Source organism: Chaetodon trifascialis, chromosome 8 (genome assembly GCF_039877785.1).
Source record: "Chaetodon trifascialis isolate fChaTrf1 chromosome 8, fChaTrf1.hap1, whole genome shotgun sequence".
In the NCBI taxonomy this organism is placed as follows: Eukaryota; Metazoa; Chordata; class Actinopteri; order Chaetodontiformes; family Chaetodontidae; genus Chaetodon; species Chaetodon trifascialis.
In genome coordinates this window covers 19,817,461-19,839,989 of record NC_092063.1, presented here as the reverse complement: position 1 = coordinate 19,839,989, position 22,529 = coordinate 19,817,461, and the positions used below count along the sequence as shown (strand labels likewise).

At 42.2% G+C, this 22,529-nt stretch overlaps 1 protein-coding gene across 2 annotated transcripts in view; it reads right to left on the bottom strand.

The window, feature by feature from the left end:
- mtcl2 (microtubule crosslinking factor 2) overlaps positions 1-14,717 on the bottom strand; it is a 90,304-nt gene extending 75,587 nt beyond the window's left edge. For both annotated transcript variants that reach the window (XM_070967754.1, XM_070967755.1), the window contains exons 1-3: positions 13,340-14,717; positions 8,123-8,224; positions 7,658-7,780 (exon numbers count right to left, since the gene is read on the bottom strand). In XM_070967754.1, coding sequence (XP_070823855.1) covers positions 7,658-7,780; positions 8,123-8,224; positions 13,340-14,341 — 1,227 coding nt within the window. In that variant the 5' untranslated portion in view covers positions 14,342-14,717. The remainder of the gene's footprint in view (positions 1-7,657; positions 7,781-8,122; positions 8,225-13,339) is intronic.
- Between the last annotated feature and the right edge of the window lie 7,812 nt (positions 14,718-22,529).

Sequence of the window (22,529 nt, the reverse complement as noted above, 5' to 3'; positions counted from 1 at the left end):
TCTCTGTCATCGTGCTTACATTCGAAACGACGTCGACTGTAACCGCTCACAGTCTGAAAATATTTGACAGTGGCAGTGTTGGTGTTGTTTAGCTTAGCTTAGCTTAGCTTAGCACAAACTCTGAGAGCAGAGGGAAACCATGAGCCAAGCTCATTCTTAATGTTTTGGTTTGATTCCTGGCAAACAAGAAACAATGTATACTGAAGACCAAGAGTTTTTCCTCCAGTTTTGACCCATTCTGCACAGGAGCGGTGGGAGGCAATAGCACAGCACCTGGGGATGCTTGCAGTCTTGCCCCAGAGCAGTGACAGAAGTACTCTGACCACCTACTGAAACATTCATGTCTTTAGTGTGGGAGGAAACATGAAAACTCTAGAAAGGCTTCAGTCAGCTCTGATGGGGTTTCAATCAGGACCTTCTATAAACAGAGTCACTCTGCTTAAAATTAATTTATGACACCGCATTGGCTTTGTCCACTTCAAAACACAAGCTCAGCAGCCCAGTCCTCTGTTGTTTTAAAATCTCATTTGTGGCTGAAAGGAACTCGGGTCAGTTTGCCGTGGTCATGTTTTTTTCTAATTTACCAAGAACCACAATTTTACTTATGGATGCTGTTTCACTTTGCTTCTTTTATCTATATGTGAGTATTTTAACTTCCTGCTGTGGTTTCTGTTGTCAAGTAAAATAAGAACATAACCACTTCTACTGATGTAAAATCTGAGGGAAGCACTGTATTTTTATTTACCTCAGCACTCTGCTGGCTTCGTCCTGCATGATGTTTATCAAATCATAGGCTGCGGCTTCATGTTGGAGAGACATAAAAGCATCTGAGGTCTTAAAGTCAACCTTGGAGGTGACTATATTGTTTTTTTAATGAGCTATGAGGTATGTGCACAAAGTGTGGCTCCCTGTAGAATTATCGACTGCCTACTGTTTTGCTGAACCGCTCAGTTTATCGCAGAGGAGAGTACTGCAGAATCAGCTTGTCGCTGCACAGACAGATGAGGAGTGATTCTGAAAAACTATCTTTCACAATCACATCAATGGTTCTTAAAGGGCCGATGAACCAGAATAGACTGCTGCACTGTCTCCATCTGATTTCACCACAAATCAGACATGTTTCATTGCACTCATCATATTTCACAAGAAAAAGAACCTGTGATTTGAGTCCAGTGGTGATGACGAAAAATACTCAATTACAAGTAAAAGTCAAACATTTCACGCTAGTGAAAGTAAGTATTCACTGCATCTGGTTATTACGCCAAGTTTATCATTTCTATTCTGTTAATCTATACACTTTAACCTACTCCAATACATCATATACTCTTGTATTGCATGTACAGTCTTTACATGCAAAAATACAGGCATCAGATAAATGTAGATCAATATGAAGACCTAAAAGTATGAGTGTTCCCTTTAAAATGTAGCACAAAACAAGTATAAAGCTGCACTGTAATGGAGTAAATCATTATCACTACTTTCATCCTCTGCTCCTGTAACGTCCTCCATAGTTCCATATCTGTGGAAGCTGAAGTCCTGGAAAACATCAGCTTGTCATTACAGCGTGCTTGGCAGAAAGTGGTGGTTACCTAAAGAGAAACCCTGACAGATGTCAGGTAACTTTACTCTGCTTATCAAACAATGACTGACAGCTTGGAAGACAAACACCTTTGGTTCTCTACCTGTTATCTCCTCAATCTTACCTCAATGTTCATCTACTGTGTGGATTTCCTGCAAAAGCCTCATATTGCAGCACTGCTGTTTTTTGGGGTGAGCGCTGTCATCGCTTCATATGAAGTACACAGCCGCGATACTTACAACTTATCATGAAGTGTCCACGGTACAGGCAGGTATGGACTAAAATTACATATCACTAATGCAGCTGCTCCCTTGTACACAATTTATGATTACTGCTTTTAAAAATTCAAAGATCGTCAGTTATTTGCATATTTCATTAAGAATTATGGGATTTTGCAGGAGGCTGTGAGTCACTGTGAAGTAGCCCCGGTGTGTTTCATGTTGATGCTGTTGACCTTTTTGACGTTCGTCCAACAATCCGGCCTCTCAGCACACATTAAGAGGATGTTACATCACAAGTAATCTGCTGCGTGTCTATATATAAAACCATTATGTGTGAAAGGGAGAGAGAGCCACTGGCGTGACAGCTGTTCCGGTACAGACTGCGTCTCTCTTCATCTATCTTTGGATAAAGACAGCAGAGAGAGAGCGAGGGAGGGACTGAGGGACGTGACAGAGGATGATGGAATGTGATGAATTCCCACAATGCTTGGCGTGTCATTTGGCAGTTGGAAGTGTGATCTCACCTTCGGTATCACCAAACATCGTCCCATCCGTGCATCTGTTCACGCATACATACAGGCATCTATCCAATGGTGCAGATACAGGACTTGATATCATAGCAGTAGTAGTATTAGTAGTTGCAGTAGTACTCGATAAGCCAGCGACTAATGATTATTTTCATTACTGATTCATGTCTAAATAATCATTTCAGTGAATTCTCAGTAGATAAAATGTCAGAAAATAGTTAAAAATGACCTTCCAGGCGATGTAGTGACGAGTTTATTTTAACAATAATTCAATATTCAATTATATAAAACAGTGAAAGGCATCAAATCTGAGACGCTGGCACCAATGAATGCTTTGCATTGACTGATTGTCAAACTTGTCAATTTTTTAAGAGCAATTGTTAATCTGAAAAGAATTTCAGCACAATTGATTGTTCTCTAAATTCCACCCCCGAGCAGCTATTGTCCTAGCATAGCTGAGCAACCATAACTTAGCACAGCAGGTTTGGCGAGCTTTGGATTCCAGTGAGAAACTGTCCTCTAATAAGAGTGGGTGGTAAGGATGTTGCAATCAAGTTTGTTTTGGCCCCAATCCCTTTAACAGTCCTTTAACAGTGGGTATCTCCAATATCAATTCTGATCCAATCTTTATATTTGCCTAGAAGTTGATTAAATATGTATCGGACACATTGAAATAATAGCCTTGCATTGATCAAAATACTGAAGGCTTGGCTCCTGCCTGCCAGTGATGTTTCTCATTTTAACTTGTGGGAGTGAAGGTCAGCATCCTCAGAGCTGAGCAAACCCATGTGTCAGATCAGACTCCACCTCTGCTACTACCAAATCATTTTTCACATTCACACATTGGAATTTTTACTTTCTTACCTCTCACAGGAGAACTGTGACCAACAAGAGCCGACTGAGGTGGAAAACATTCACTAAAGCACTTTTGGATTTTGATCTGCTTTATTTGAGACGATACCAGTCCATTAAAATATGTCCGGATTGGCAACAGCAGCTTTGATCTTTGGTTTGGGGAATTATCCAAGGGTTGTGTTAGCACAAATAACGTTTCAGTTACTTTCTTTTTCTAATACTGTACTGTAGCTAATACTGGAGTTAACTGGGTACAGTGAATGGTAACTCACAAGTTACTCACAAGCAGTGGAAACACGTGTAGCAGAGGAAATAATACTCAATTGTTCCTACAGTGTGTGAATGACACATGGTGCGAGTGGGGGTTGGGGTGTGTGTGTGGACTCGCCTTCCTTATGGAGACAAAGGGCAAATCTACACAATGTAAATTATTCAACTTTAGGGTGAAGACTTGAGTTAAGGTTAGAGTAAGGTTGGGTTTAGGCAAGTTGTGGTTATGGTTATGGTAAGTCTCCAGGAAACTGATGTAAGTCTGTGTAATGTCCCCAAAAATTATGGAAACGTAACTGTGTGTGTGTCACAGAGAGCGATAGATAGAGAGAGCGAGAGAGAGAGAGAGAGAGAGAGAGAGAGAGAGAGAGAGAGAGAGAGAGAGAGAGAGAGAGAGAGAGAAGAGGAACACTTCACTTGGGCTCCTGAGTCCCCTCTCTCTCTCTCTCTCTCTCTCTCTCTCTCTCTCTCTCTCTCTCTCATGGACACACACACACACACACATACATAACACAGCATATGGAGATGAGGCTGGGAGCTGGCCCTGCTCAGATAAATGGACCGGATACTGCTGCTGCTTCCCAGCTCTAATCTAATGATTGTGTGTGTGTTCTGCTCCTGTGTTTCTATCTTTATGAGGACCAGTTTGAGTTCAAGTCCTCTAGAGACATTTTTTGGGAAGTGAGGACATTTTGTCTGACCCTCACCTATTCAAAATGCCTTTGCTTTTTCCGAATGTTAAGACTTGAGATTATACGTTAGCTTGTGAAGGTCAGTGTTTGAGGCTAGTGAATGTATTATCTCAATGAAGGTCCTCACAGTGATGGCAGAACATATGTATCTGTGAGGGAGTCAGAGGGGGAAGATGATTCTAAAGCATGTGATGAAATCCATATTATCATCTAAAGGAAGCACATTAATACACTCTGCAGTAGCAACAGATGATGTATCTATGGTATCAAAGTTCAGAGAAAGTAGTAAAACCAGAAGAAGACTAAATACAAAAAAAATGCTTGAGTCTGGTCTGAAAAACAATGAATGACGTCATGTCAAATCATTTGATTACTGTACTGTAATGAATAATATTACTGTATGAATAATATTTACATTATCAATGGCACAGCTTCTACTCTGGTGCCATGTGTAGCACAAATATTATACAAAGCACCATAAAGCCGCCCTGGTTTCCAGCCACTGCTGCAGCGGTCTCTCTCCTTATTTGGGCAACCAGCAACTAGCTATGCTAAACACATCCCGGACACTCTTTATACTGAAGGACTACCTGTCATATAACACCTGACAAGTAAAAAAAAAAAAAAACAAGCAGATCATCCAAAATATTGGAGCATGCTTTAAAAGGATCTGTTCACTCCAATCCCTGTTCTCTCACCTGTAAGACATGCTTGAGATCATAAGCAGCACAGTTTATATAGTCGTCCCTTAAAGGCAAACGCAGAAAACTGATTCTCTCTGGAAATATGGTAACAACTGCAGTGTTGACATCATGAGAATGCTAACAACTATTTCCTCTGTGTGTGAGTGTTTGTGTGTGTCCAGATGTCTGTGGCCTGTGGGAATGAGAGCAGTGTGCGAGTGGGACAGGAAATGATGTCAGATATTCTCATGGAGACTCTGACGGCTGTACCCCTGCCACACACACACACGAGATATCTAACGCAACACAAGTCAGAGCATGTGATGTTTATGTGACAAACACATTCACACTATTCCTCCACTTCTCACAGTTCTCATTCTATCTTTTCCTCATCTGTCATCTGTCTTTATGATTCTCACCAGCCTCCATAATCTCCCTAGAGGAGCTCTAAAGAGCCACGTGAATAGAAAGACAGTCAAAGCCTGCGTGAGGGAAAACAGGGAGTGAGGACGTTCGTGTGTGTGTGTTTCAGTTTAAATCTGTGTGTGCATTTGCATGTGAGCGACTGATCAAATCAGGGCCTTAAAGCATCACCAGCTGTTAAGCCAATTTCTTTTGTAAAGCAGCTCAGTGCAGAGCAGCTCAAGTCACGGTCAAGTTGCACTGTGAGGTCCAACACTCACCTTCCAACACTGAGGAAAAATCTCTGACACTTGAATTTCTGCTTTGATTCATGTGCTCAGTTCAACGTGTTGCACAAGAAATTAGCAACAAAACAGTGTGTTGATGTCCACGTTTTTTTAGTCATTTAAGCTAAGAATCCTCAAAACCATGAATCCACAGCTTACACAGCTGCTACATTTAACGTTTACACTAATTGAGACAGCTCAGCGGTTTATAACCATTGTCTTTTTTTTTTGTTACTGCTGCTTATTTGCCAGAGGAGCTGAATCACTGATGAGTCACTGAAGCAGGAGTCAGTGTCTGTTTTCATAAGGCTAATGATAAAGTTACCAGAATAAACAGAGGAGTGACTGTGAGAGGCTGGCAAAAGAGAGGCTTAGCATGGGCTTAATGCACGCGCGCGCACGCACACACACACACACACACACACACACACACACACACACACACACACACACACACACACACACACACAGCATGGTGTAACTTGACCTGCCGCCCGTGTCTTCGGCCCTGGCGGCAGGAGAGTACACAATCAGCCATGTGTTGTGAGACAGCTCAGGGTTGTCTCTCTGCAGTGTGGGTGTTTTTCTGTATCCTGTGTTTATGATCGCTCTCCGCTAACGCAGCCAACAGATGTAAACCTCACTCGCTCTTCAGCTTTTTTTTTCCCATTTTCTCCATCACGTCTGACCTCACTCTCCCACTCCTTGTCTCAGTGCTTCTATTGGCTACGTAAGACTGAAATTAAAGTCACACTCCCATTCAAATAAAAACACTCCTTCTTGAGCACATGAATATCTCGTTTCCCCTCCTTTCTTTTTGTTTCTGTTTCTTCTGCATTTCTCTCTTTTTTCTGTGTTCCTCCCTGCCTCGTCCTCTCACTGTGATTGGCTGATTTGAATTTTCAAACAGTGACCAGTCCCCCTTCTTTTCCTTTCAGACTCAACACACACACACACACACACACACACACACACACACACACACACACACACACACACACACACACACACACACACCCACACACACACACACACACACACACACACACACACACACAGGGGAGACACAGGATGTACGCTCATCCTTTTCCCTCCTTCCCTCTTCCAAAACAACCAGATGGTGAGACAGGAGCTGAGAGACAGACAGCAGCAGCCGGCGGAAAGCCCTCGGAGAGTGACATCACAGTCTCACTCTCACACTCTCTCTCTCTCTCTCGGCTTATAAAGGCCTCATTGTGTCCTCTATCACATGGAAAATGTTGGAGGAACGCTGTGAATTTGGTGTAGTGCATCCATAGTCCAGGGTCAGCATGACAAATAACACACACAGGCTTTACCCTCAGTGTGTTTGTGTATAACCGGCCTTTATCAGGGATTCCTCAAGCGATTGGGATGACTGGTGTGTTTGCATACTGTGGAGGACTCTTATGAAAGAGAGTGCTGTCTATATGTATGCACATTTACATCTGTGTGTGTGAAATTGGAACGACTGGTCCTTGTGTGTGCATGTTAACCTAATGTCCTAATGTGGCGTTCAGTGTGACGATTAGCCCATATACATACATTTTAACAAGGGAAATTCCTCAAACAAATTAGAGGAAGCCTGACCTCAGTACGGTCGCATGACTTGCAGTGTGAAGGAAATAGGTCATAAGAGGAGTCTAAAAAACACTTGAAGTCATGTCACCAACAAAACATACGACTGCTAGCCAGCTTGTTGGCTGCTAACTACGAGTGTGAAAACACACTCTGCTCATAGTAGGAAATTATGGTTTGACACTCAGTATTTTTAGGAAGCTGGCATGAAAAGAAGCCATGGCTATAGAAACGTAGGTGAAATGTTTAATAGATTTTTGGTGTGAGTGATAAATGTATAAATGTAGAGTTGAGAATGTGCTTCTCAAGATTAAGAGCAGATATTTATACTTAAACATGTCCACACAAACTCATTTTAGGTTTCTGGAGGATGGAGACTTTTAGCACAAGCTGAATTAATGTGGGAGCATCTCCATCCTTCTGACTACAGTATCATGTCCCGTATCTATTGCATGAACACAGGTAATCTAAGCGGCATGCCTTCAGAACCTCTTCATATTCACACAGAGCTCCATTTAGTCTCGCTCAGGCATGTGAACACTTACTTTGACATCTTGCTCCAAGGTTCGTATCAGTTCTCCATCCACCTGCCCTGTTTGGGCCACACGGAGAGAGCGCCGCTCTGCCTTCCTCAGCCGGTACTGCAGGATGCGGCAGGTCTTATTCGCCTAAAAAGACAGAAGCAGTGCAAGTAGGTGATGTTATGTGTCATCTGTCTAAGTCATCTTTGTTACTTCACTTCACTTTATTGTGTCGTCAATGAAAACTCCCCTTGCAGCAACTTTCAAGATACAAGAGAAGACATGCAGTACACAAACATAATACAGGGGAAAGGCATCTGCTGCTTTCTACTGTAAACTGACACTCTGCCTTTAATGAGTCATTCTGAATGCGCATGATCACCTAGCTTCCCGTAGCATCTCTTGCTCAAACATGAAATTCACATGATTGGTGAGAGAATTCAGTGAGCGTTGCTCTCGCTGAGGCGGTCTGCCCGCCCACAGTCGTACCTGCTCCAGCTGTTGCCGTAGTTCCTGCAGCTGGTAGACATCGTCCTCCATGTACATGTCCCTCATCTCCAGCATCTCAGACCTCAGCTCCTCCATCTCATCCTGGAAACAGTGAAGAAGGGAGAGTCATTTTAATTCTTTTATCTCATTTTATCTCTCTCTGTAACTCAAAGAGCCGACTGCATTATGTGCACATAAGTGGGTCATAAAGGGAATCCTTTAAGCTATGATCGGAGTCATCATAGCTTTTAGCATCTTTGTCATAAAAGCAATCCTCATCATTATCAAAAAATCATCTTCCATTAACCATGCTATGATCATAATCCATCCCATTAATCACTGCTCACCGTCACTGGCAGCCGCATCTTCATCTTCATCATCCTAATTAGCAGGATGACCGTTACTACAATTAGTGTCCTCTTAAAATGAACTGCTATGTAATATTCTCTCAAGTCAGAAGAAAGGGGTCATCAGAAATGGAGATCTACATGTTGTAAGTAGCAGGATGGTGCACTGAGTAATGTAATGTGATACTGTATTGATTCTCCTTTCTTTCTCTCCCATCCAGGGGGCAGTACAAGTGAGGTCAAAGGTCAGGATCAGGTTATTAGATTAGCTCACAGGAGACTCTTAACAGTCCCAGCAGGGGAATTGACAGCAAAGGAAATTCCTACACTCTAAAATCATGAAGTAAAAATATCTGAACAGAAGTTCTCAAAAAGTGTGGAACAGCTTTACAATATCACTCAAAAATAAACTAGTTCATACGCTCAGTTTACAACAGATGTTATCTACCACTCTTATAGACTTATTATTCATTTCGGCCTGACAGCTTGGGTTGCATCATCTCTCTGAATCATATTTAAGGTGCAGCTCTGTGTGTGTGTGTGTGTGTGTGTGTGTGTGTGTGTGTGTGTGTGTGTGTGTGTGTGTGTGTGTGTGTGTGTGTGTGTGTGTGTGAGTGAGTGTGTGTGCACGCCTACAGCTTGTCCAACTGGGGAAAAGCTGTGTCCCCAGTTGGGAAAAGGCTGATTTTTGGGTGAGGTTGGTAAAACAAACATCTACTAGAAGATGTCAAGGGTGGATGTGGGCAAGCAGGGGGCTCTACAACAGTGTGTCCAAGGGTGCGTGATGTGTGTGTTGGGAAACATCTGTGTGTGCGAAGCCCCATGCATGTGTGTCGGGCTTTGAAGATAATTTGGTTTAATGGCCAAACAGTAGTATTACAATATCACATGATGCACACAAGTCAAAAAAAGACTTTTGCCATAGGCATTGTGACAGTAGCTGCTTTGATAAACTGGATACATTTTTTGGGTGTCACAACCCTGACAAAGTGGCTCATTTCTTGAATATTTGGAAAGTCCAGAAGAGCCGGTCGATTAAATTGTGTTATCCCCATCCAAGTTAGCGCAGGGCTAAAACGGAAGCTAGCCAGCTCCGCTAGCTCTAGTGCAGCATGCACTCATCTAGGCAGTTTCTTTACATTGGGAAGTGCCTTTCTTAGCTTCATGCACCTCAGCAAGGCTCATAAGAATGAACAATGCCCCGCCTCTAACACTGCACCCAGTTCTTATTATGCATCCATGGCACGTGTGTGCATGTCTATCATGTGTAAGCAAAATAAGCAAAAGGAATATGAGCAGCTGTAGTAGTAGTAGTGCTGTCATAATTTACTACGGTGGAGAATGTGGGTCAGGCTCTGCAGTTCTCTGAGTGTGGCAACAATGAGCTCTGGGGATGCGTGTGCATGTATGTGTGTGTACGTGTGCGTGTAAAAAGACAGCGAGAAATGGAGTCAGTGGGTATGGTGTCTAAGCTGCTACTACCTAAAGTACAAACAATTTGTGTGAGAGTATGTATTCAGCATGCGGCAAAATGTGTGAGTTTGTGTGTGTGTATAATCTTGTGAGAGATTTGTTGATTAAGCCAAAATAGAGTGTATCTGACCACTGTGCTGCACAGCTGCAATACAGCGGAGAGAGGGGGATGGAGGGAAATGAAATAAATGAAACGAAATAAGGAAAGAGGAAGAAAGAGAAGGAAGGAGAGAAGGGGGCAAGAGGGAAAAAGAAAGAAAGGATATGACATGCAAAAAAGAAAAAACAAAAAGAAGGAAAGGAAAGAGAGAAAGAAAAGGACAGAAAGTAAATGGAAGCAAAGGAAAGAGAAAAGAAGGGCTGGAAAAAACAGAGCATGAAACAAATGTAGACAGGGAGGGAGATAAAACATGGCAGCGGTGGGTGAGAATGTGAGGACGTGAAACAAGGGAATCACAAGTTAATGTGGCAAGAGACCGAGAGCGAGAGAGGTGGTCCACTGACCTGCTTTCCACAGCTAACTAAAGAAGAAGACGCTTTCTGTCATGCGAGCAACCAGCCAGTCAGGAGATTGAATCAACCAATCAGATATCAGATTTTAATGAGCGAGACCTTTCAATGTTAGAAATTGGAGCTCACGCACATCTGTGATAACAGACCTGACTACTGAAGGACTGGCTGAAATGTATCTATGATACTGTTTCCTTCCCTCATCTTTCTACAGCTATAAATCCAATTCATATGTTGTTGTTGCTGTAGTACATTCACAGACGTGACCGTGCACTTCATTGTTGCATAAAGACGTCAAACACATCAGCAGTGGTTTTTGGACAGTAGAAATATTCCTCTGCATTCCAGTATGTTGCTGAGCTGTGCAGCTTTTGATCCAGAACTTGATGAATCTGACTCAATATAAGCTACAGGCAGCAGCCAGTTAGCTTAGCTTAGGTTAGCACAAAGACTAAAACTGGGGAAACAGCTAATCTGGCTTTGTCCAAAGGTAACAAAATCTCCTGACCAATGGTATCAATCTTCAGCAGCTCCGGAAAAAATAATTCAATTCTGTGTGATTATACAGCTTTTAATAGAAGTTTATCAAATGCACCTACTTCCCATGACCTCAAGACTGACAGACTTGCGTGAAATGGACAGACTGTTAGCTTAAATCGTAGTCACAGGACAGACGTTTCTAACAGTTAAGCCCTGAAAGTGCTATCTTTGTGATGTCAGGCTCAACTGTAAACATGAGGCCAGAAATAAGGACCTACATGTTGTTTATCATGTCGATGTGCAGCATGTCAACCTGAATGATAACTGAATCCATTGTTGAGGTTCCTGCTGAGTGAAAGCTGCTTGAACAAGGTGTGTGGGCGGTGGCATTAGACAGACAATCAATCGTGTTGTGAGCATGTCACCTTACGATAATCACAGCATGCTCCGGCTATAGGAAAGTAAGAAGATAAGGAGGTATAAACATGTTACATACTGAAATATATCAGACTTAAAGAGATTCCAACAGCTGCTAGCTGTCTTTATCAGCTAATTACTGCACCAACCAAGACTCAGCATGTCAATATGCACTACGTGAAGATATAGACGAAGAGGTATGAGGGAGAAAAAGGTTGAACGTTAGGGGCAGGAATCAAGAGAGAGAATTAGACAGTGTGCATTAGAATCTTAATCTAGCAGAAATTAGACGCTGAGCGAGAGATCGAGGAGGAGTCTGGTACTTCAGAGTGCTGTTTTGATCTTCAGATTAGTAACCAGGTGTTCCTCACAGCTGCCACAACAGACACAACCAGACTCACTTCACTGCCAGGCCTCCCATGAGGCTCTGGGGTGGTCCAAAAGGGTAGCTCTGTTATATGCTGTCCTATATATTCAAGCAGCAGCTCTGGACCCCCACGGAGACACACAAACATGCACACATGCATCAGCTGCAGATATGCACCTGCTAGAAAGATATACATCTAGACCTCATCTCATCGAGGTGGCCGACCATCAGTTAAGAAAATGGTGAGAGAGCAGGCTTTTGAATCCTATTAGCAGGCATCGCGGAAGCCATCTTTGGGGTAAAGATCCGCCAAGAACCACGACACTATCACAGAGGATGGGGTGATTCTTCTGTTCAGGCATGTGCTGTGGATCAATCACCCTCCCCAATCAATCTTTGACAATTATTGGCTTGTCTGGTAACTGCCAGTTAGTGCTTAGGGACATGCTAATGTAACCGATCCGTCCCCTAATCAATCACTCTCAAGGCAGGATGGATCCACGTATATTACATTTCACTGCCTGCACACGAGTGAGAGCTGAGAGATTCCCTCAGTATCAGATGACACACAATCCCACTGTGAGTGCAGGTGCTCGTGAGGATGCACTGAGGGTCTGGTTATTGTTTTCAGTGCTCATGTGTGTCACTTTGACAGAACAATAGAATTTCGGTGCTGATGTTGCCAACGGGTACATTTTCCGAAAACATTATTTCGACCATTCCGTGTCCCCTGCACACAAATGTGCAAGAATTTGGAATTCAGAGTCCGTGTCTCCTTGAGTGTTTGACTCATGCTGAGATGGCATCTGGACAATGAAAGGATACTCAAACTCCTAGTCAAAGCAATGCTAATCAAATACCACCGTAAATCAAAAGGTCACACATATGAATAATAGAATTTTATGTGATGTGTCTGCTCGGTGGGCCCACACCATGTTTGTATGTGTATTTGCAAGATTAATATCATTGTACAATAGCCATGTTGACCTTTTTCAAGGACTGATGGACTGAGACTGATGTGGACTGATCCTCACTTGATGCCCTGCTGGTGTTGGCGCATGCCTCTATTGGGAAAACAACCCTTGACAGGAAGTTAACTGCTGATGAGCTTGACAACACAGGCTGGCAAACTATGCTGAAAAGCCACCACCTTTCCAGAATAATACACCCACGATATATACCCAGGTCTTTGCAGGATTTCACTTTTAACATGCCATCCAGAGGCTACAAGGCTGCTTGTTTTGCTCATGTGCTCCTGATGGTGCACACTCTTTTATTTCTAACATCATCATTCTTGTAGTGAGTGGCCTTGGATGGCATCCAAACGTATTTCTACGGGCAGGGAAGCAAGTCAGAGTGAACTGGCAAACAAACCCAACAGACTATGTAAAGAAAACCACCTTTATTCTGACAGAGAGATGATTTGTGTCTTGGTCCAAAAGCAAAATGAAAGGTAATGGAGTTAATTATGAAATGTATTTTGGTCATGCTATCTGTCATTAAAAACCCCTCCCATGGGATCTCTGATGCAGAATCTGGTCTATTTAAGGCCGAATTGTTAAAACAGCTTGGGAAACACTATTATTTCACATTTTGACAATAATGGAAATATGCTGGACTTACTTTGAGGTAGTCATTCTCGGATCTCAGCTCCTCTATTTCCCGGACAAACTCCTCATGCATGCCGTCCATAAACTCCTCTGTGAGGTCTGAGAAAGCCAGGGATGTGCTGGCGGGCACCCTGCTGTCAAATGAGGTAACCGAGTGCTCCTCGCCGGGGGATATGCTCCCTTCCCCGGTCTCCACGCCCAGGGAGAGCCGGTCCTTGTAGTCCTTCTCCGCGGCCGAGCAGGTGGTCTTGGCGGCGGCTTGTTGGCTAGCTCTGTCCGCCAACGTGCCATCCCTGTGCGGCTTGTCTCCGTCCGGTCCACCGCCCCGGCTGCTCCTCGATTCGGCGTCGCTGCTCACGGCGTCCGTGGAGAGCTTGTTTTCCTCAGAGGCGCAGTCGGATAGCTCGGAGCTGCTGTCGGTCGGGGAGAGTTTCCCAGTGGCGCAGCCGGAGTCCTTGGATAAATCGTCGGATCCGATGCTGGCGTCCGACACCTTCCTCCGCCCTCCGGTGCTTTTGGCCGCCTTGGCCATCGAGGTCTTGGACAATGTGGCGGCGGAGAAGGAGGATTTGCCCGCCGGTTTGCCACTACCGCTCTTCTCCGCTTTACCGTCCTTCCCAGCAAGACTTCCCACCGGGCTGCGCCTGGAAATGCGGCTACCCAGGTGAATAGCTCCCGGCTTGACGCTCAGGGTCGGCGTGCCAATCCCTCCGCGGATCTTCGTGAGCGACCACCCGGGTACATCCTTCGGTCTGGCCGGGGACGGAGCCCGGTTTATCTTCTTCTTCTCGCCCGGAGGCTGAGCGGCCAGCGTCGCCGAGAGCTCCGCGGTTTCGGCCCGGGCGTTTGGCTGCTGCTGACCGGGCACCGCGTGCTGCGTCTGCCCGCTGTCCGAGCCCTCTGTCCCGCCTCCGCTTTCCATCTTCTGCCGGAGATGGAGTCTCCGTTCCTTGGGCGAGGCGAAGAAGAGGTGAGTCGGGGAGTTATGGACATCAACCTCCTTTGTTTTTGTCATTCATTCCTTTTAGGCAAAAACAAGAAAAACAGAAATGAAACCTCCTCTTTGAGAAAACAGGAGGCAGAAGTTGGAGTGTGAACAGAGAACTGCAGAGCGACACAAAAGGAGGGATCCTCACTCCTGCCACAATGAGAGCTCCTGTGCTGCAACGAGAAGCAGGAAGCACAGTCCAGAAGAGAAACTAGATATAATCCCGTTTTCCACTGTGTGCACGCTAAACGTGCATGTGATTTCGCTTTGTTCTGATAAATTGATCCTCCGCTCCCCTCTTCAGGATGTCTGTCAGGGTGGCGTTGACTAGCCGGGTCCTGCTCGGAGGAGTTGCGGCTGAGAAACAGTGAGGCAGTGTGGTGGATGTGGTCCACCCTCTGTCCCTCTCTCTCCGCCCAGATAACGGGATGTAGCCCTGGAGGACATGGAGAGAGAGAGAGAGAGAGAGAGAGAGAGAGAGAGAGAGAGAGAGAGAGAGAGAGAGAGAGAGAGCGCATCATTTCTGCAGCTCTCTGTCGCCACCACTGCAGAATATCACAGGATGCTGAGAGATGCGTGCGTTAGTTGAAAGCCAAAGGGTTCATATAATTAGAAAACTGGATAAGAACAATGGTGTTTAAGATACATGTGACTTAAAGATATTTATGTGCATAACAGTTTTACGTCACTCCCCCTAAAATGACGCTATCCCTCCTTTTAACAGTGCTGCTGTCTGCACACTGTCAGCATTTATTATTTGTGTTATTTGCAAAGGATAGATATTTAAGTTTTGTACATATAGCACAGCTTTTGTAACCTGAGCTCATTTGCAGCCCGTGTCCCTAGCAGAGCTTTTCTAACTTGTTTTTCCTCTTTGAAGGGTTTTGTTGCGACTCATTCTTGAACAGAATGAAATCCAATAAAGCTCAATTCAATACAACTTGCCAACCGGATCAACAGATATGCACACACAGTGGACAGGGAAAGAGAGAAAATGCTGCTGACAGCAAAGCTGACAAAACAATCCAAGGCTACGCACCTACGAACTATATGCGGAATTGGTAATCAATACATAAAGACAAATAATAATGGGGAAAAAAACACAAGCACAGGGATGAGATAATCCATCACTGTAGACATGAACCCTCAGTTTGGTGCCTGGCTCATGATTAAATTATAATAATCCTGTATTTTATATCTATTGAATACATTATTTATTATTGATTTAATGATATTTGTTGATATTTTCAATCAAATGTCCAGCTTAATCAACTTAAACTTTGATCCACTGTCATCTTAATGTGGTGTCTGTATGCGCTGCAGTACATCTGTACATAGACATAACCACAGCTGCTCCCATGATTGATTCACCTCCTTCTCCGCAGGGGACTCCACGTGCACATGGTAACGAGGTACAGCAAGTCTCAGGTTACCTGTCAGGTGTCATCGTGAAAGAGAAGAAAGCCCACGACTCCTCAGTCCTGTTTTCTGATGCAGTTACTAAAACACAGCCTGCTGCACTGCTGCAAAGCTTAAATCAGACAGACAGACAGACAGACAGACAGACAGACAGACAGACAGACAGACAGACAGACAGACAGACAGACAGACAACTAAATATGTCAGCATGTAATGTGTACAAATTGGCGATATCAGTTTGTCATCATCTCCATGCTGATGCCTCTGGATGATTTTGGTGCTTTCATCACATCATATTCCAAAGTCTGTCAATGTTGTTTAGTTGTTTCTATCTGTAAGTTGTTTCTATCTGTACTTTTACTTCTCACATTGATTTATTCTCATACGCTTCACCTTACATCTAATTAGTAGGGTATCCTTTGTGCAATTACAAGCATTGTCTGGAATGGACGCCATCAGCTCCACCACAGCTGCAGCCAGTGGAATTTGCAGGTTAAGTAGCAATTAATATGCTTGAATTATCTTTTTATATTAAACATATTTAGTAATGCAAGAGTGGGCAGAAGCTGAGATTTTTTTGTACTGCCATGTGTCTAATATAGATGTCAGAAATGACTGTAAGAGTGTGACTTAGTATGTAGACAGTAATGCGCTGCTGACAGGCTACACTGAGCCCAACAACCTTCAAAATAAAGATGGTATTATCATATACTTTGCATTTGTTTGATAAGACTGAGGGTCTGCAGCCATGCTGGCTGCTCTGTGAGGCTGCACTTACACACAGTGGTGCTTTGAGCTGACAGTCCAGTATTAGGGCAGCTTGTGAAATGGTCAAGAAATGTAATCGATTAGGTTTGTGTACATGGACACGAGTGTTCCATTTTTTATTTTTTTTTTGTGAGACTGTTGGGGCAAAATTTTCCCACGTATGAAACAAATGGTCCATCGTTTCATTGCCACTCATTACCACTTTGGAAACAGTGACACCATGATGATTTGTGTATCTGATCATACTGTTGTAAAATGTTATGCAACTACAATCCTTTATGCAGCACGTTTCTTGGTACATACAGATATACAGAGGAAGAAGCAACCATAAGTAAAATGTATTTCTGCTGTATTTACCACAAATAACAGGGACAATATGGCATCTCCAGCTATTAACAGATGACTTGTTACATTATTAAAGCTAAGAAGCAGAGTGGGACCTCCTCCTCTGCTCCCACCAACTCCCTATCTCTAATAATAACCATATTCATGTTTCCTTCAATAGTCTGACTGCATATATACACACAATTACATCCCATGATTACTTTCACTCTTAATGCAACTGCATCTCCAGTCAGGTTAATCTCCGATTTTGATCTTTTCTCTCGGTTGTGGCTGTTTGTGAAATTGTGACAACATCAGATTAAAGTCCCATCACAGACCCAATGCAAGATGTCGATACAGTCTGCGGTGGCAGAAACACACTCCGTGAATGATTCATGAGCAGAAACTCGAGACGTGCAAACACAGAATTAGAGCAGTTAGAACAGATGTTACCACTCAAGGATCAGTACTACAGAGTGGCCATTTGTTGTGAACCGGTGTAGAGGGTCTTGTTTAATAGTGACCATGTATATATAAACACAAATAATGTGATTGTGATATATAACAAAAAGGACAGTAACACAGGACTCCTTCAGCCAAAACTGGTTATGGTCCCTTATGTTCCTAAACCATGTTAAGCAGTCATGAATTGCTGCCAGCTTTCACTGTTGGTGTAGCTGTATTAATTAAAAAATACATTGCGACCAACTTAAAACAGGTGGTATTTTAGCTTAGACAAGCTATTAACTGGAAGGTAACTTAATTTCAATTAAGCTGGAGGACAGATGAAATATGTGTATAGTCTTATTCCTGAACAACATATACTAATAATAGCCATTGTCATTGACACGTGGTGAGTAATGGTACATTGTATAGGGGTCAGAAAGTCACCTTTGGCACAGCTGATCAAGGAGCAATTAATGTAATGGCTATCTATCCTGAATCCAATCTTTGTTGGAGAAAGAAAGAAAGAAAGAAAGAAAGAAAGAAAGAAAGAAAGAAAGAAAGAAAGAAAGAAAGAAAGAAAGAAAGAAATCTGATGTGTTTTTTTGTTTGTTTGTTTTTTGTTTTTTTAGCACCAAATTTGCATTCCCTTCTTTTACTCCTGTGACATACACTGCTATGAGCAGCAGGGGTGAATTTGAAATCAAGCAGTCTTTAAATGATTCATGGTCAATGATCCCGCAGTGGCAGCCACAGAATTACATCTGATAGACTGTACATCTTCATGCACAACAGAAACGCTGACTGGCTGCCAACAAAAGGCTCCTGATGTGTTGTCATAGTGATCACAAATATCCAATAGAAAGTGATTCACTCTACTAATTTGCTGAAGTCTAAGATGAAAAAGTTTTCCCATCTTTTGTTTCAGTGTCTGGAATCTCTTTCATGAGGAAGATCATCTTGTGTACAGAGGAAGTGATGCATTTGATATTCCTGGTTTGCCACTCAGAAAAAAATAAGATGCTTTGTGGAGTAAGCATATAAGCAGCTTGACTGAATGGAAACAGAATCAAACTGACAGAAGAGACAGAAAAGAAGAACAAAAATCAAAGTAAAAGATGTCACAGCGCCAGTCATGATTTAATAAGTTGAAAAATCTGATTATTGTTATGCAACAAAAATATTCATACACACAAAACTTCTATGATAATAGTAATAATCTTCACAGCAGATATTTATGTCTGTCAATTCAGGCAAATCACAGTGTTACTAATAACCATAAGCCAAGACAGCCAGCCAGCCTGAACAATACCAAGACTCTGAAACTGAAGCAGCTAAATGGACGTCAGCCATCATTAATTCCATTGTTTACGCCTCTTCTTTATATACTGTGACATGTCAAAGAGTCTATTTTGGCATAATCTTTTATATTGCCCAAACCAGAGTCCATTTTACATGAGAGGTCCATATCATGCTGACTGTTTTGTTGCCTTTCTGTGTACTGTAGTGCTATACTCAGATTACACACTCATCAAATTCAATGAGGAAATTGCAATATGGAATAGTAGAATAGATCTTTGAATCATTAATGAACAGGCCATCCAATGCTGCATATGACGAGGTGGTTAAAGGCATTCATTTAATAGTTAAGTGGAACCCCAAGTGCACACCAACAGTACCCATATTGGCCCTCAAACAGCCCTGCATTAAGTCCACCCATAATAACCCTATGCAAAACACAAGCTAATGTTTAACCACTTCAGGTGAAATACATCATACAAGCATTTCCTGTGATGTTAATGCCATTTGCTCCTTGCTGGTAACTCTTTGTAATTCGCCAAGTGACATTAAGCCCCACTGTCATGAGGACACCTCTATCCTGACACGTACACATTAGTACCTGGATCTTTTTATGTTATGCCATTCTGTCAGCAAAATTGGGTTGTTATAGGCGAAAATCAGACACACAGAGACAGGTATGTGATTTGAGGTATCTTAAGAAAGAAATGGGTGGAGGGGGTTACTGCAGGTCAGAGTTTCCCATAGCCGCTAACTATGCTAACATTACCTGAGAGTGTATGTGTGGTTTGAGCATGCTACGTTAGTTTACCAGTGAAATCATTTCTGGTTTGCTTTTTCAGTGTTTGTGCATATCTGAAGTTTATACAGTAACAATTCAGTGAGCACAGATGTTGAAATATGCAACATGCTTTTTAATAGAAAGCAGTTATTGATTTCCTCCATATCTCCCACATGTCAAACAACAGCTAAATACAACTGGCTTCAGGCCATTTTCTGGGGATTCTAGGCAATAATGAACCAAAGTATATGAGACATGATGAAATAAAGCAGACACAGCAACATATGAAACTACCTACTTCATCTCAAAATCCATTCTGCCTGCTTACTGCACCTCTGCTCAGCAGCCAGCTTGTCTGGATCTAGAGGGGCTACGACACAATGGTTTAATCCGCTAAATATAGTTTCTAGATTATTCAGTCAAGCATTTTTTTTTCTCATGCATTCATCTAACTGTACTGAGCTGCATATCTTTATAACAAGAGACTCATCTTAATTTTGCTTAATTACTTGATGGCAGTCATTGAAACAGCCAGCCATCTGACCACTCATCAACAATGTGAGTGTAAATGAGGTGATGAATACCATACTAGCACCATGACGCCTCACACTGTTATTTCAGCCTCAGTGGAAGAGCAGAGGGAGGAAACCCAGCCGACCAACCAGCAAATACTCCTTAACAATGAACATATTTCACTAATTGTCTGTGAAAAAACACCCTGATGTGCCTTTCATTGCCATCCAATGTGGGTATTAGATGCATGATTTCCAGTCTGCTTTGCAGAGAGGAAAAAAAGACGGAAACTTGCTGTCCTTGCAGGTTACCATCAGTCCAGTAACTGGAAAGCAGTCGGTGTGTGTTGGTGGTTATGAAGCTGCATCAGCAGTGCTACAGCTACCAGCTACGTTCTGCCTGCTGAGACACATACATTCCTTATATATCTACTCTTTTTTGATTTGCTTTTGTTATTTTAGTTAATAAAGGAGAATTCAATTTTCTTTTTTTTTTGTTTGATTGACGTGTCAGCCCAGTTTTGCAATTAACAGCCATTTAATGAAAATAATAATAATACAAGCAGTTCTCCCCCCTGCTCATAATTGTAAATGGATGCTAAGCAGGTGATAAAATGTCAGTACCAGGATGAGAAATTACTGTATTTTTGCTGCCTATTGCTGTCTGTTTCCTTCATTTTCCTTAACAAAAATGCTTATAGAAATCTCCCGTTTCTAATAGTTTGATATTTTGGAAGTATTCTTTTTTAATGTGGAAAATATTTCCCAAAATGTCAAATAATTCATTTATTTGTTGGTTTCTTTAATTTCTTTAGTTTTCAGAAACAGATTCAGTCACATTTAGCACCTAAAAACCAATCTATGCCACATTCATTATTACTGCATGCTTCTAATCACGTTCGCATGTTTTATCGCTGTGTTATGGTGTCACCTGTGTTGTCTGCCTCAGCTGATTATTTTTAATCCTTCTCCACGAGTCAGAGAGGAATTTTTGTCTCCTGCAAGTAACATGAGTCTCATGTGGCTCATTTTATCTGGAATAACAAGTTCCTCCTCAGCTCCCACTCCCTGCTGAGTACAGTAGATGGCCAATATATAATAATATCAAATCAAAGACTTCCCACTGACACTGCCTGATCTCACCTGGGACTCTTCAAAAGTGTGCACTGCATGGGTATGTGTGTGTGTGTGTGTGTGTGTGTGTGTGTGTGTGTGTGTGTGTGTGTGTGTGTGTGTGTGTGTGTGTGTGTGTGTGTGTGAGTCATCCCATACTATCACCATTGTTTCCAGATTCTAAAATAAGAAAAAATTTGAAGATGGTGATTGGCTTGGTTTTTAACGCTTAATTATGGCATTAAAGGATTGCATTTAGCTGTTTTGTATCACATTTCCAGACTCCATCACAGCTATTTGAAGTATCATCTTGTATTGAGAGAAAGATCACAGCCACTGCCCTGTTGAAGTACCTTTGAATAAGGCACTCAGTGGCTACCTAATAGTACACTCTTCTATGCAAGCACTGTATATGTCTGCAGAACTATTTGAATTATGTCAAAATATGATTGTGCTTCGGTGAATTCTAGTATGTACTTCTGAAGTGGAAAAATCTCATATATGTAACATACATTTGTGAGACCAGATAACACTTTATTATCATGTACAAACAGTATATCAAATGCCTGGACTGACATGACATGAATATGGCAGCATAACGTTGGAACATTTTTCTGTGATATGTCTGATGCAGTTTCCAGCAGACAATTCACATTTGGATGTGGGTAATAATACAATTAGCAACAGCTAATCAATAAAATCAACTAAAAGCTATTGTAAAAGTAATTGGTGATGACTTAGTCTGGCCCATGTTGTGATGCACAGCAGGTGCTGTGACGTCTCCTAAGGTGGGGGCAGTAAGTCAGCCAATGCCGCACCTTGTGCAGCTCACATGATAAACTATTGGAAATCACTTCTTTTTGTCTGGGATGCATGCCTGCATCTCTAAAGTCCATTTATTGTAATTTAATTTTTTTCATTGTGGTGGCCTTGTCTGTACTTGCCATTGAGCATTGTAAAATATGATGTGGAATTAGTTTTGTTTCTGGAATAAAATAATGGAAATAATTAAATTTAGTTGAATATGCAACACTCAAGTACAGTAAATTGACATGATGAGGGCCTTAAGGTGGGCCCCCCACCTGAGAGTGGCCTCTGTGTCATTGGTCAATGAGATTTGAGGCCAAACACAGGTTTTTTTTAAGAACACTGTCAAAAAATTCTAAGATATTACAAATAAATATTATTTGTAATAATATTAAAAATATATAAGTCTATCACCCAAAGACATAAACAGGCTATAGAATGCTATAGGACAATGCCATTTAAAAACATTGTTTGTGGACCAGTAAAAACTGCTAACTTTCAGGAATCTGTCAGAGTACATTTTTACACTTTTAGTGTTGACAATTCAACACTACATTGTACTCCTTATAAATGCCAAACAGACACTGACTTAGAGTACATTTTTTACTCTTTAAGTGTTGAGTAACTGTCAAATGGCATCTGTCAAACAGTTAATTACGCTCACAGTGTGAGAAAACTATATTATTCTATTACTGCATATATTTAACTCTGTGAGTAGTGTTGAATGAACACTACTGGTCTTAGACCA